The sequence below is a fragment of the Emydura macquarii genome, unplaced genomic scaffold (assembly GCF_026122565.2).
Source record: "Emydura macquarii macquarii isolate MOO-44397 ecotype Brisbane River unplaced genomic scaffold, CSIRO-AGI_Emac_v2 contig_2473, whole genome shotgun sequence".
NCBI classification, from domain to species: Eukaryota; Metazoa; Chordata; order Testudines; family Chelidae; genus Emydura; species Emydura macquarii.
This window is the reverse complement of record NW_027132610.1, coordinates 2184029-2198370: the sequence shown is the minus strand read 5'-3', so window position 1 is coordinate 2198370 and position 14342 is coordinate 2184029. Positions and strand designations below refer to the sequence as shown.

The 14342-nt window shown below is 37.6% G+C and overlaps 1 protein-coding gene across 1 annotated transcript in view; it reads right to left on the bottom strand.

The window, feature by feature from the left end:
* Positions 1 to 6622: 6622 nt before the first annotated feature.
* The window catches only part of ZC3H12C (zinc finger CCCH-type containing 12C), a 53793-nt gene continuing 46073 nt past the window's right edge, over positions 6623 to 14342 (bottom strand). Inside the window, exon 7 of the mRNA XM_067563295.1 lies at positions 6623 to 13850. Coding sequence (XP_067419396.1) covers positions 12454 to 13850 — 1397 coding nt within the window. The 3' untranslated portion in view covers positions 6623 to 12453. The remainder of the gene's footprint in view (positions 13851 to 14342) is intronic.

The following is a 14342-nucleotide window of genomic DNA, read 5'->3' as shown; positions in this document are numbered from 1 at the left end:
CAATATATTAAAATGTTTTTGCCTCCATGTATCAGTGTGATTCTGCCACTTAGCTGGTCTTTTTTCTGCTCTTTGCAAGAACTCTTGCTGCTTTAACAGCTTGACAATTACTTTGCAATGAGCCTTCCCAAAGTTGCATTCCCATATCAACATGCTAGATCTTTAAATAGGTTCTCTTTTTTGATATGTGAAAAAGCTCAGAGGGTTGTGTGCATGTAAATTGAGAATGATCATATTAACTGGTAGGGCCCAGTCACATTTATAATCAAAATGCAATGAACCACGTCTACTCTACAGTGGGTAAAGTTCCCTTCAGCAGCGACAGATCAAAGCAGTTTACCAGTCCTCAGCTACTTCAAACCATAAATATCAACTTGTCTATCCATATTTTACTATCCCAGGTATTGCCAAACCGTTACTCTTGAGATGACTATAGTAGAGCTCAGGCTTCTTGTCCCATTAGTATTTAGGCATTATGATAAAGGATGTGATTATGATGTGGTAAAGGGTTAATTTTGCCTTAGACACCAGTGGAAGTGTTGCCTAGTGGATAGAGCACTGAAGAGGGACTCCGGTGACCTGGCATGCATTCCTGGCTGTGCCACTAGCTTGCTGGGTGACCTTTGGCAAGTCCCTTCACTACTCTGTGCCTCAGTTTCTCTATCTGTGAAACAGGGACCATGATACTCCCCTTCTTTCCAATAAAATCAAATGAGGTGATCTAATTTAAGAAAGGGAGAAGAATGAATGTGTGGCCACTACAGGTAGCTCTAAAATCATGTATGGGATGGAATAACTGATTGTCAATAGCACTCTAGGTGCTTTGCTTTCCCTAGTCGACCAAGGTGGACAGTCCAGAGCCATAAGGGGTGATCCTCAAGGAACCTAGAAGACTATAGACAGTCCAAAGAGATCAAATCAAATTCAACCAGTGTATGACAGTATTGGTAGCTCAAAGATGGGAATCAAAAAGGCCAACAAGATCAGTCTGGAGCCAATTTAATATGCAAAGACATCTCACCTGTAAATCAAAGTTATCAACTGAAAAAACAGCTTTATTCTCTGGTATAAGTTAAGCAACATTTCTTAGCCTTATTTATAGTTTTTCTTAAATGGTCCAATGTACCAGACATGTCCCGTGAGGTTGGCAAAAAAAAGTGCTGCTATGTTCTAGTTGTTGACAGACCTCCTGGCACAGAACAGCTACAAATCGGTCTATGAAATGTTACAAGACACTAGCAGATTTTTAAAAAGAAGACAATAGTGAGGTGTTGGATACGGTGCACCAGCAGTGATTTGTTCTACATGTTTGAAATTATATATATTTCAGTAGTAATGAAACTGCCATAACTGATTGATAGGCTAGGGTATAAAGATCTATAGAACGTGCTTAAATACAAGTTTGTGATAAACACCAGTAAGTTCCTGTAGTTTAATTCTCAAGTACTAACTTTAAAAAATGTCTAGTTATTTATGGGCTAGAATGCCATAAATCCCAGCTTTAATAGCACAACCACAGTTGGTAGTGGAATTAATTATAGTCCAATTCATACAGCATTCCTGGGATTGGTCAAGCGTGTCCTAAACCACAAGCACATCAGTCAAAGTATTATTCAGCAGCATAAGGCCATATTATGACTCACAAGCAATGGAAGAGGGGAGGGTAAGGTAGCATGTGGGAGAATGGAGAGATCTGGCAGACAGAAGGTAGATCCATAAAAGGTGAGGGGTAGTTCAGTAGGAGGGAAAATGAAAAGAAAGCTCTGGAAAGTCAGTTCTGCCACAGCCAGTTACTGGATGATGGGGTCTCTATTTAGGAAACTGTTTTTAATGTGCTCGTTATAGGGTTAAACAGCTTGTGTAAAGGACAGAACTGTTACCTGTTAATGGGTTCTTGACCTTTGGGCTCAAACCAAGTATAGTATCAGTTTAATATCTGATACAGGATGTCTGTGCAGATGATAGGTTATCTTTAGCTCTTATCCACGTCCGTGCACCCGACTGATTGCAGTGGGATTGTACCAACATCACTAAGAGGGGATTTTATCTCCATGTCTTCCACTTGCACAGAACTTAAGTACTCCTCACCTATATATTATGGGCTACAATTTTCATCGGGGTTGCATTTTTCTCTCTTTCCTGTTTGATCAAGACTTAATGAAAGGTCTTCCAACCCCTAGAACTTATTTGGACCTAAACCCATCGATGTAGGGCTAAAACCAGTAGATTCTATAAAAAAGTGAGTTGTGTTTTTAAATAACTGTGCTCACTGTTCTAATTATATGATGACAGTAATTCATACACTACATGCAACATACTTGCTCTTTCAATTGCACATGTTCTGAGAAATATTATTTCTTCCTTTTGAAAGTACTATCCAAAAAATAATTTATTAGTTATCCAGTGACTGGAAAATGGAAAACATGGTGCCTATTTTAATAAGGGTAGGTGAAAGAATCAGAAGGGTAATAGCTAATTATGCCAGCTACTGCAGACAAAATTGCAATAATTTACAGTCACACATGACAGCCTCATAAACAAGCTAGGGAAATGTAGTCTACATTAAGTTATGAGGTACATGCCAGACTGGTTGAAAAAACTGCTCTTTGAGTGTGTTATCAATCGTGCACTGTCAACCTGGGAGGATGTATCTAGTGAGGCCCTGCAGGGAGTTTGTCCTGGGTCTGGTGCTATTCAATATTTTCATTAATGACTTGGATAATGGAGTAGAAAACATGCCTATAAAGTCTGTGGATAACACCAAGCTAGCTCTAGAATTTTGGAGGACAGGATTAGAATTCAATAGGTCCTTGACAAATCGGAGAATTGATCTGAAACCAACAACATGAAATTCAATAAAAATAAGTGCAAAGCACTACACTTAGGAAGGAAAAATGAAATGCACAAATACAAAATGGGGGAATAACTAGCTAGGCAGTAATACACTGCAGGGCCTCGGGGTGATAACGGATCACATGCTGAATGAGTCAACAACGTGGTGAGGTTGCGAAAAAGGTAAATATCACTCGGGGGTGTATTAACAGGAGTGTCATATGTAAGATACAGGAGGTAGTTGACCTGCTCTACTCAGCATTCATGAGGCCTCAGGTTTAGAAAACAAAATTCTAAAATTGGCTCTCAGGAGGATGTGCCTGTCAATGTTCTAAGGAAGAAGTTACTCACCTTGTGCAGTAATGATTGTTTCTGAGATGTGTCCCCTTATGGGTGCTCCACTGCAGGTGTGTCTGCACCCCTGCACTGCTCATCAGAGAACTTTGGTAGCAGTGTCTATTCAACCCACACATGCGCTGCTCCTCTCCTGCCACAAGGCTAGCTGGAGTGTGCAGGCGAACTTCCTTAGTTCCTTCTCTACTGCAGAGTCAACTATTAGAGCTCTGAAGAAAAGAGGAAGGTGGGTCATGGCGCAACCATAGGGGGACACATTTTGAAGAACCATCGTTACTGCACAAGGTGAGTAACTACTACTGCTTCTTCAAAAAGTGTCCCTATGCATGCTCCACTGTAAGTGACTTCTGAGCAGTACCTGCTGGCAGGGAATCCAGTGTGTCTGACAGTGAAAGATCCCTTATGCACTGGAAAACTGGAGGTGCAGGTGATGGTACTGACGGAGACTGTCAGTTCCAACAGGCTTGAGCCGACAGAGTTAAAGACGGGGACTTGACTGCAGGGTCCGCAAATGCCTTGAGTGCCATCGGTGGTACTGATCTCAATGACCATACCGCCGGAGCCTTCCCTGGGTGGATCTATGTCTATCACACCCCCACTGCATCAATGCTTCTTTGCGTGACCATTGGGTCTTTAGGCTGTCCAACTTGTTTTGTCAGTTTGGTACTGCACGTGCCCTGGGTACCCAATGTAGATGGCTTCGGTGCCAGTGGTATTGCTGTGATAGACCAAGCCAGAGACTGTTTTCAGCTTGATGGAGGCATACTATAGGGACTCATGTACCTTTCCTTAGAGGCCTTTTGTGAGTGGCTCTCAGGCATTTCTCTGAGCTCACCGTCCCTTCAAGTAGAGTGTTGTGGTGAGGTTCTCACCAGGACTATAGAGGTTGGAGGGCTGACTCTGTAAGTAGGAGTTTGAGCCTCAGTTCTCTGTCTTTCCTGGACCTGGGCTTCAGTTGTTGACACAATCCACACTTCTGTAGAATGTGCTTCTCTCCCAAGCAGTGAACACACTCTGAGTGCCCATCAGTTACCAGGATAGATTACTTGCAGCTGAGGCACTTTTTGAAGACCCAGAACTGGGCATACCCTTTGTCCGGAGAGTCTCCGTCCACAGGGGTTGTGGAAGACAGAGTCCTTTCTTTTTTTTTTTTTTTTAAGGCAACAATCAAAATAAAATGCAAATGAAGACAAAGAAAGAAAAGGGCAATCCTAAGAGAGTTAATGATCTGCAAATGGACAGTTAGTTAGGCTCCATCTGTAGTTGGGGGCGGTTGAGAAAGAACAGAGGAGTTCACCCACACATGGCTGCTAACATCGTGCTAGGAGCAGCGCATACATGGGATGAACAGACATTGCTACCAAAGTTCTCCAATCAGCAGCACAGACACACCCACAGTGGAGCACCCATAGGGACACTACTCAATGAAGAAAGATGGTTATGATTTGGCAATTATGGAGGGGTATTTCCCAAAGCACTGTATCAACATGTAAGATAAGTGAACTTGGGATCTACCCTTCACCTCAGGGTATTGTGGCTGCCTCATTTTCAGTGTGACTATGTCACATCTGAGTGGTATTGATGTATGAACACCGAGAATATGAAGGAGAAAATTCATAGTTGAAACAGTTAAATCTCTCGTGAAGACAAATGTTACCTGTCGGGGACCACAAGTCCCAGTGAAAGTCAGGGGGACTTGTGCTTGTAAGTGACATAAAATGCTGTTGGAAATTGCATTTTGTGTATCTGCAGAAAGGGCCAATCCTACTCCCATTGAAGATTATGAGAATTTACCACATTTTTTACAATCCTGTAAGGCCCTTTTCTCATTCACTGACTTTTTTTATATAAATGACTTCTTGATTGTTGCATAGAGTTATACACAGTATTGCATTTATGTTATGTTATGTATCTGTAATCAAAGAAAAACATTTGCATATGATCATGCAAAAGACTATCATAGTGCAGGTGAACAAAAGGAAAAGTTGTTCTTTCTTTTAGGTCAGTTCTGAGGATGTCATATTTACTATCCCTGCTCCATAGCATGTGCCTGGCACAAACAGAACTGGTTATCACAGTATCAATCAAATTCAAACAATAATGATCTAAGAACCGGAGGTTAGTACTTATGATGAGAGAGGAAGGTAGTCTAGAAAAAATGCAAGAAATCATAATTATGCATGACGACACTGATGAAAGTAACAGAATCAGTCAGTGTTGGTAAGGAAAGTAGCAATGGGGTGAAGCAAAGAAGCATTTAGATTAGACAGAAAAATTATTCTGGAGCAAGTGGGCAGTAGAATAGACTACCAGAAAAGATAATGAAACAGGTTATTTTATGGTACTGTATCAAAAGCACCACATTCGAGCCTAAGTTTGATTAGTGCTTTCTGCTCAACAGTTGATATGAAATTTGCTTGCATAAAATACTACTAATTGCTGTACCCCTACCACCAAAGGTATAGATGTTGGACAAAGCATGTGAGAAATGAGCGTTGCGAGCAGCACTCAGAGATGCATTGTTGTAGTCTTGTCAGACCTCCTTGTTAGTAAGAAACTTGTATTTTCAATCCACTGTTGTTTTTTTAAAAGAAGCCCTGCAATGAAGCAATATCACTGAACAGTCAATGAAGGCACAAGGACGTATGTACTATTACAGCAGGCGCTCACAAGCTGTGCCAAACTTTGGCATTAGGCCTGTTATTTATCAGCACTCAAAACCCACTGATAGCAGCATAGGATGGTTTCCACAGTGGAAGGCCATTTACACTGTCATTCGTATCACCCTCCCTTGCCTGTTCAACCCCATAATGTTCAGTGGCTGTTGAGTTGCTCCTTCAACTGGCGGGAACTGGCAAAGGTGTCCCATCTCCAACTTCAGCGAAGGAAAACGATTGGGGTTAAGCCAACTCCATGGATCCGTGTTTTTGGGTGCTCTTTTCAAAGAGTGGCAGTTTGTGCTGTTCTTGACTTCAAGTTATTTGTTACTATGCGTTTCTATACAAACTACCAGGATTATGCAATTAAAAAACCGATTTACGGCAGTATTTGAAAAGTCAAGGTCTGCTGATACACAGAGCCTCTAATACAAATTCTGCTGCTAAGTTACTGACAATCCTAATGACCTGCTTGATTTTGTTTTCTGTATAAGAGAAAGTAAAAATATATGCCATGGGGACAAAAGTTCAATCATTTAAACACAAATTACCTTTAAGAATGAACTGACAGTCCATGAACTTGTTATGCATTTAAAATGCTTCCTATAGCAATACTGAATTTTATTAACTGTGCCAAGCTCAAGCAAAGAGTTTTATTTTGTAGTTATGAATTACTAGTTATGTAATGCAGTTATAATTTCATTGCTAGCTTTTGTGCTGCTCTAACAAGGTCTATCTTATATCAAACAGAAAGAACCCAACCATACGAAAAAGGTATCTTTATTTTTTTCTCTAATAGCAGAATTCATGTACATGTTTTGCAATGGTTTTCATAAGGTCTAAAATACTGCTAACACAGATGTGAACAGTCACATCACAGAAGTAGTACACAACAGCCAGTGAAGGGAGAGAGTAAGTTTATCAGATAGTCCAAAACTGTTCTCTAACACTCTTTTTCTGCCAGGGAAGACAAAAAAACAAACACTAAAATCCCACCTAATCAATAAAAGTTATGGGTGTACATAGAAGAATAAAACAAAACATAGACCATGTCTCGTGCCACTAGATTTGCATTTTTATTTGTGTGAATGATTTTAGTATTGTGTTGGTGAAACGTTTTTTTAAATATTAAATTATATTTCATGAGACAAAAAATTGCCATACAAAAGTTGGACAAATTTTGCCTTACACAATGAAAAATAGATTGTATAGTTGAAAATAGATTATGTGGTGAGAAAAACAATCTGGACAAATTGTTAGATGAAAATATTTGAACATGGTTCTAGTGATTAAAGGCAGTGTTGGCCAAATTCCCTGCTGGTGTTTATTGTGTTTCACCCATTTATAAAAGCACAGAATTTGATCCTACACATTAAAATGTTCACCAAGTTCTATTCTAAAATATACCCAAACTCAAGCCCCAATCCTGCAAACGCTTATGTCCATGCCTAGCTGTAAACCTGCAAGTAGTTCCACTGAAGTTAATGAGATTACTAAAGTGCTTAAAGTTAGGCACATGCATACAATTTTGCAGGATTACGGTCTCAAATTATTACAAAGACTAAATGAGAAACGAATGATCTATTGAGAATAAAGGCCACGCTTTTCACACTTCAAAGAGAGCATAACAATTTTAACTTGGATCTTTAACACAGATAGTAGAATACAATTTAAAAAATTGTGATCACTTTAAGAATTGAAATTCAGAGCCAGCAAAACTATGTATAGCATACTATAACTACTAACTGAATTCACTATAATTTGGTAACTAACTTTACACACAGCTACTGTGTATTTTATATACAAAATATAGGTTTGTAATGCACTGCAAAAAAAGAACATACAGGAGTATGTTTCACATGTACACACACTGCCCAGAGATATACATGATTAGATCATCTGAACACCAGTTGCTGATGAAGTCTTAAGATGAATATAAGTGAAACTTTTTCCACAGACCTGAACAAAGTCTACATATAAATGTAGTTGTCTAGCAGTTTTAGTCAGAACAGTTATTTTAAATGGATTACCTTAGAATTATTTACATATTCAAGATAAACAATGTCTACATATATTTCATATAATTCAAATAAAATTCTTAAACTATACTATGACTTCCATTTTTTTTCTAATTTACAAAATATATGAAATGTGAGATTAGACATTTAAAAACCATAACCCTATAAAAGAAAACATGGCCATTAAGGATATCTTTGCTTTACTCAATCATTTGCTTTGCTTTGATATTTTTCTTCTACAGCAATTAAAAGTTAGATATAAAGGTATTCCACCTCATCTTTATAATGCAAGGAATAAATTAACAATAACTTACACTGTAAATCAAAATAAATAACTTCTAAACTATTTTTTTAAATCGTCTTTTAATTGCACAATATTATCCCTGTCCAGTAGCAATACTAAGTCAATTGGATATTTTTTGAACATTCTGAACATTATATTATGATAGCTGTATGTCAGTATTTTCAGTCCTAACCTACCAAAAACATCTTGCTCAAATCTTTATCTGACAAATGTTTTGGTAATTGCTTGTTGTGGCAATGGTGGTGCCTAGACTTGAAAGCTTTCACATCCGCTATCCTAGGCAAGGATGTATTGTCATAAGTCTGCCACTTTCCCAAGGCTTTTAGGTTTGATTAAGCGAGGTACTCTGGTTTTCATCCACGTCTTTGTTTTTAAATGGTATTCTTCTCCTACCCTTAAGACCAAACTCCCCTCTTCTCTTTTTGTATTCATTTACACCTTCCAAGAAGGGCCAAAACACAAACAATTCACTCTCCTGACCTTCAAGCGTGAGCTTCATCTGCAGTCACCACCAGACCAAAAAAATCTCTTATTTGGTTGTATGTGACACACTCAGCTCTGCCATCAGAGTTAGGGTTTGGTTTGGTTTTTTAATTCAGATACACTGGACAAAAGAGGTTACCTACAAAGACAAGATCTTACTCCAGTAGAGCTGGTGGTGACTGAGATTTAAAGATAAAAGGAAGAATTGTTTAAAAAGCCTACAAAGTGGGAACAGTGGTCAATATTGGCTTTGATATAAAATATGGGCCAAAGTCAGTCTTGGTGTTACTTCACTGAAGTAAATGGAGTAACACCAGGGGGAAAAAAATTGCCCATGCATATTTAACTCATTAAAAAAGGCAGCTTTGAGATGTGTTTAAAAAGCCAGTATTGACAATCTAGCTAGATAAACAAGAGTTGTGAGTGGATGTATTATGGAAATACATGTACCATATAAAATATTGTACATCTATAAAAGCTGACAGTGTTGTATTTTTAAAATTACACAATTTCCGCTAAATGTATCAAAATAATTCTAAAAATACTGAAGACAAGGTAAAACGTTGCCTTCTCTTCAATGATGGTGTAAGGCTTTGCTTTGAATACTTTATCCATAACTGAAAGCTATATTACTCAAACAGAGCAAAGGCAAGCATCAATAGCCCAGTTTTTGACTTTTTAAATATATTTACATCACATCTTACTTTACAGTTATACTATTTGCATCAATGCATTTAACATAAAACAAATGTAAAGGTTCACCAGTATTACCACCTTCCTATTTCATACTGGTGTGTCATTTCTGTTAAATATCTTGAGTGAACTCTTCCAGGATTACGAGATCGTCAATGGTACTGCTCATTTGCTTTGTTACCCACAGCAAAGAGAGAAATACCAATGAGCAATGTGTTGTCAGCAGTAAATTTCCTTTGAACTATATAACAAAGCTTGAATTGAATTAACATATCATTGCACAATATTAAAAGCTGCCAAATAACTCCTCCTTTTACATTTTGTAAAGCAATTGTAGTGCTTTAGGACAAAACACAATGTGACAAGGTATAAGAATACTTCTAGCAATCAACTTGCTTTATGATTCAATACTGTATCAAATACACAAAGATGCATCCAATGCTGATAGCTCTTATCTGTGCACTGCAGCATACAATGCCATTTTACTCTTCTCACCATTTTAATAATGTGGCCAAGACTAATGATTTAATATATTGGTCAAATTACTATATGTATTAGGAGACATTCTGACACTAAACTGAAAAAAATATGAAATGCATCTATTACATACACATATCTCTGCTCACATTTAAAGGAATTCAGCTTTTGGTAGAAGTCAATTCATACATAAAAATATAAATGTAGAAATGCATTAAAGACAAAATACTAGTATAATCATTGCATTATTAAAACAGATGCACCTACACTATGGTGTAGTACTTAAAAGTGTAATTTGATTTTTAAAAATCTTAGCGTACAACTAAGACAAGATTCATGTACGGTTCATAACCCCAGTGTCAGCACTTTACTAGCCTCTACATTAAAACATGTTCTACAGATAGCAACCAACAAAATCAAGGGAAAAAATATTGTCACAGGTGAACAGGTTCTCTCCCTGAACAAACAACTCAGGATAGCTTATGTACAGCACCACCTGTATTGTTACCAGGGACAGATGAATGCAGATTCCACCTCAAAAAACAAAAACAAAACAGTAAAAGCTGTAGAGAACACTTTCTGAAATAAGTTTGCTGAACATGGTTCAGATTATTGGATATGTCTATAAACTCAATGCTTTTTAGAAGCATTTACTGTATACCCTAATCCTACTTTTTGCAACACACAGTGTCACACAAGTAGTGAAAATGTTTTCCTATTCAAAGGTCCTTGGACATCATTTTCAGGCAGCATTTTACCTTTATTTCAATAAGTTCACACTAGACGTATTTTTAGAAGACAGAAAATGCCAATAGCTTTTTAAAAAATAAAATTATAAAAATATAAAATTGAGACAGATGACACTTATCTAAATAAATTATTGTATTTTTATTTGTCTAACTCTATTCTAGATTGAAATCTATTGTTTTAAATAAGGGATAAAATGTTGCCCAAAATTCTACTTACAGTTACACATTTGTGTTTTAACTAGATCTACAAATCAAAATAGTTCTTGGTTAAAAAGATACAATTTGTATCAACAGTAATAGGTACTTTCTGGTTCTTCAGGGCCTTACTTTAAATTGCAGCAAGTGTATCAAAATTATCATCAGTTATATTGTAAGCTGGTGATTTATTAACACTGAATAATGTTACACTATATGGAATCCTAAAACTCTATGCAACTGACTGCATCATGTAAATACAACCCTATGTCAATGATTGGAAAACCTGTGTAAAAAAAAGCTTGAAGCAATAGTAAAACCCATGACTTAAAACCAGAAATATCCCTTATTCATACTAAAACAGACTATTTTATCTGTTTCTACAACAATACTATTTGTGGCAAGAATTAGGCCTACATAATACAACAGGCCAAAAACTAACTTCTGGAACATATACAGTATCTTACAAAAAAGTTTTAAGTTATCATTTCCAGCTACAATACCATTTCCATAGTGCAGTTAATAAATGTTGCATATCCTCAACACACAAAACCTCAGGCCAGCCTTGATAAAAAGCAAGAAAATTAAACAGTATCTTAAATACAAAACTTGCATTGAGAATACTTAGTCTTTTAAAAACAGGTAAATATTTTATGAAAAAGCATATTTTATCCAGTATACCTATATTTTATCCAGCACCAATACAAAGAAAAAGAAGAAATTCATATAAAACAACTTAATGGATTCCTAAGCTTTCAGTTCCATTTCTACTGACCAGAAGCAAACAAGAGCTGGATAACAACATATCTGAACTGAAACATTAATGGTGGCCTGATTTTAGGCATTTCTGAACAGCTGCAGCTTTTATTGGATTCAAAGGGAGTTGCATATGCTCAGCATCTTTGCAAATCAGACCACAAGGCTTTGCCTTGTCCATAATGTAATGGAAATGAGTTCCTTTGCCTTTGATTGCATCTGCTCTTACCAAATCAACTGAATAAAATAATTAAAAACTATTTTAAAGAGCAATGAAAAGTGCCATACCGTAAATTACTTATATATTGTTACCCATTTCAAAATTAACTGGTAACTTAACATTTTGTTTAAAAAATAAAGTCAGTGCCATAGTAAATCTTTGTTTTCTATAAATAAGTGATTATAGCACAAAGAAGCCCACAAAATAAATAAATAATAATAATAAATTAATTGCTGTAAAAAGGTCAAATTAAGCTTGGCTTGAAAACTGTTTGCTAGGTCTATTCAAATCCTTTCAACTTTCTGCAGGTTGTTTTAATGCCTTGCCGCTGAAGGACAAACATCCAGTAAGTTAATAAAACATGTAACAAAGATAGAAAGTGCTGCATATAAACCCCTGATGCACCAAAGATTATTATCAGAGACCACAGATAACGTACACACATATATATATCTTAAACTTAAACTGGAAAGATTTCCAGTCAAGAACATAGTTTAAAACCATTAAAAAAATTTCAAGTTAGAATGTAAAACAAACCTGTTATTTCCAATGCATGGGGCTATACATACAGATTCCATGATACTGTATTTCACATAAATGGATTACTATATAACCTCCTTGCTGAGAAGGAGATCACATATGCTATTGTAGCAAACCTCCCTCAGCATTAGAGCTGAACTGAAAACTACCAGACACCGCAAAGATGCATCATCTTTCAGTAACCGAGCTGGGATTTTTCCACTAAAATGGCTGCAGCAAGTTGCTGAGCATCAGTCATGTGAGGATTCCTTTTCATAACAATTCTCACAAGATCAGGAGGGAAGATGTTGCACAAGTTTATATAAACCTTCTCCCGTGTGTCCTGATACCGTGGAGGGTCTTGAGGGATTCCAAAGTAAGGTATGCACCAAGTCTGATCTTGCTGCTCAGGTAAACTTTGAAAGGCAAACTGCTCATAACATGGCTGTGTGGGGTTACTAGGCAAGGAGTAAGTCTGACGATAGCCATACGCATCAATCCCATAACTCTGCCTATCCCAACTTCCAAGCCCATCTTGGCTGGAATAAGGCTTTCTTTGTCTTAATGGAGAATTATCATATAGATGTGAGTCTGAAATGCTATCTATTCTTGTGGATACAAGGGCTCTCCCCAGATGCATGGTCTTTGAATGTTGCAAACTCTGAGGAGCAGAGTAGTCAGTAGGGCAACTAGAACGAGCACCAACTGTAGGATGCTGTAGATGTACAGCCATGTATGGAACAGGAGGTTTGTGATGATGCTTTGGTTCTTCATGACTGTAACTTTGCACTCTTGTTAAAGGATCATGGTAACTCTGCAGGAAGGGCTGTGAATTAATGCGGCTATGTGGATGCATGTGTTGGCACTTTAAGTTTTCTTCTAATTGTGGGTCAGGTGAGCTCATATAAGACCGATCATTGTAACCCACATAGGAATCACTACTACCACAGCTCATACTCCCTTCACTGCTACAATCAGAAGCTACAGAATTGATCCTATAATCCGTGTCTAAGGAGAAACGCCTTTCAGGACTTCGTGGACCAGAGATACTTAAATTTGAATAAGTGTTCAGCATAGAATAGTAGCCTATGTCCACAGGAGACTCACATTTTGGGTATTGGTCATAAGGCATTGGCGTTCCATGATTTTTGGTTGCCATCATCATAGGAGGATACTGTCCCTGTGGTCTTTGATCCTGAGGTGGGAAATGAACCCCGGATGGAAGGCCATTGCTTAAAGGTGCAGTACTTTGGGGTTTTACAGCTGAAGAATTCGGTATACTAACTAAAGAAGGAACAGACCTGGTTTCCAATTTGTTTTTGGTGGGAAGCTTTTCTTCCAAGTCTTGGTAGACTTGAGTCCTTATACTAGGATCTGACTGCCTCTTTGGAGCAGCACGTTTGAGATCAGAAGTGCCATCAATCTTAGTGCTACAAGGAACACTGTTGCTTTTTACCAGTCCTCCTTCACTTGCAGCTTTGGTAGCTGTGCTTCTAGACATGGCACGAAGTTCATCAGCTACAGACCGTTGAGGTTGATTTCCTCTTTCTGGGTGGTAGTATTTGCATTTGTGTCCATAGGTACATTTCTTTCCTATTAAAAGTCATACAAGTAAAGAAGAAAACAAACAATTATTTAGCCATTTGAATGGGAAACATTTACTTTTTTTTTTAATTTGTGAGTGAATTGAAATGATTTTTAAACTGTGTGTGTGTGTGAGAGAGAGAGACACACACACAGAGAGAGGTGAAGCTTTGAAACCTACTTTCTTTCTCTATGGAAAATAATGTGCTAATCTGCTGTGGTTAATGCTCAAGAAGGTAAAGAAACTAGATTGTTTCAAGCTTCAGACAGACAGACAGAACAAGCAGGAAATAGTCACCAGACTGCCAATGTATCTCAATTCTGTCCTGAAACATTCTTCCCATGTTCCCACTTTCTAATCCTCTGCTCTCCTAAACCGAGGATTATGTGGAATCCAATCTTGTTTTTCAGACCTAAGATTTTGAACTTCAGTGCACTAAATGCTTGTATAGCTTTCTCCACCACCTTCCTACCCCTCCAAAATGTAATTTTCTGGCAACT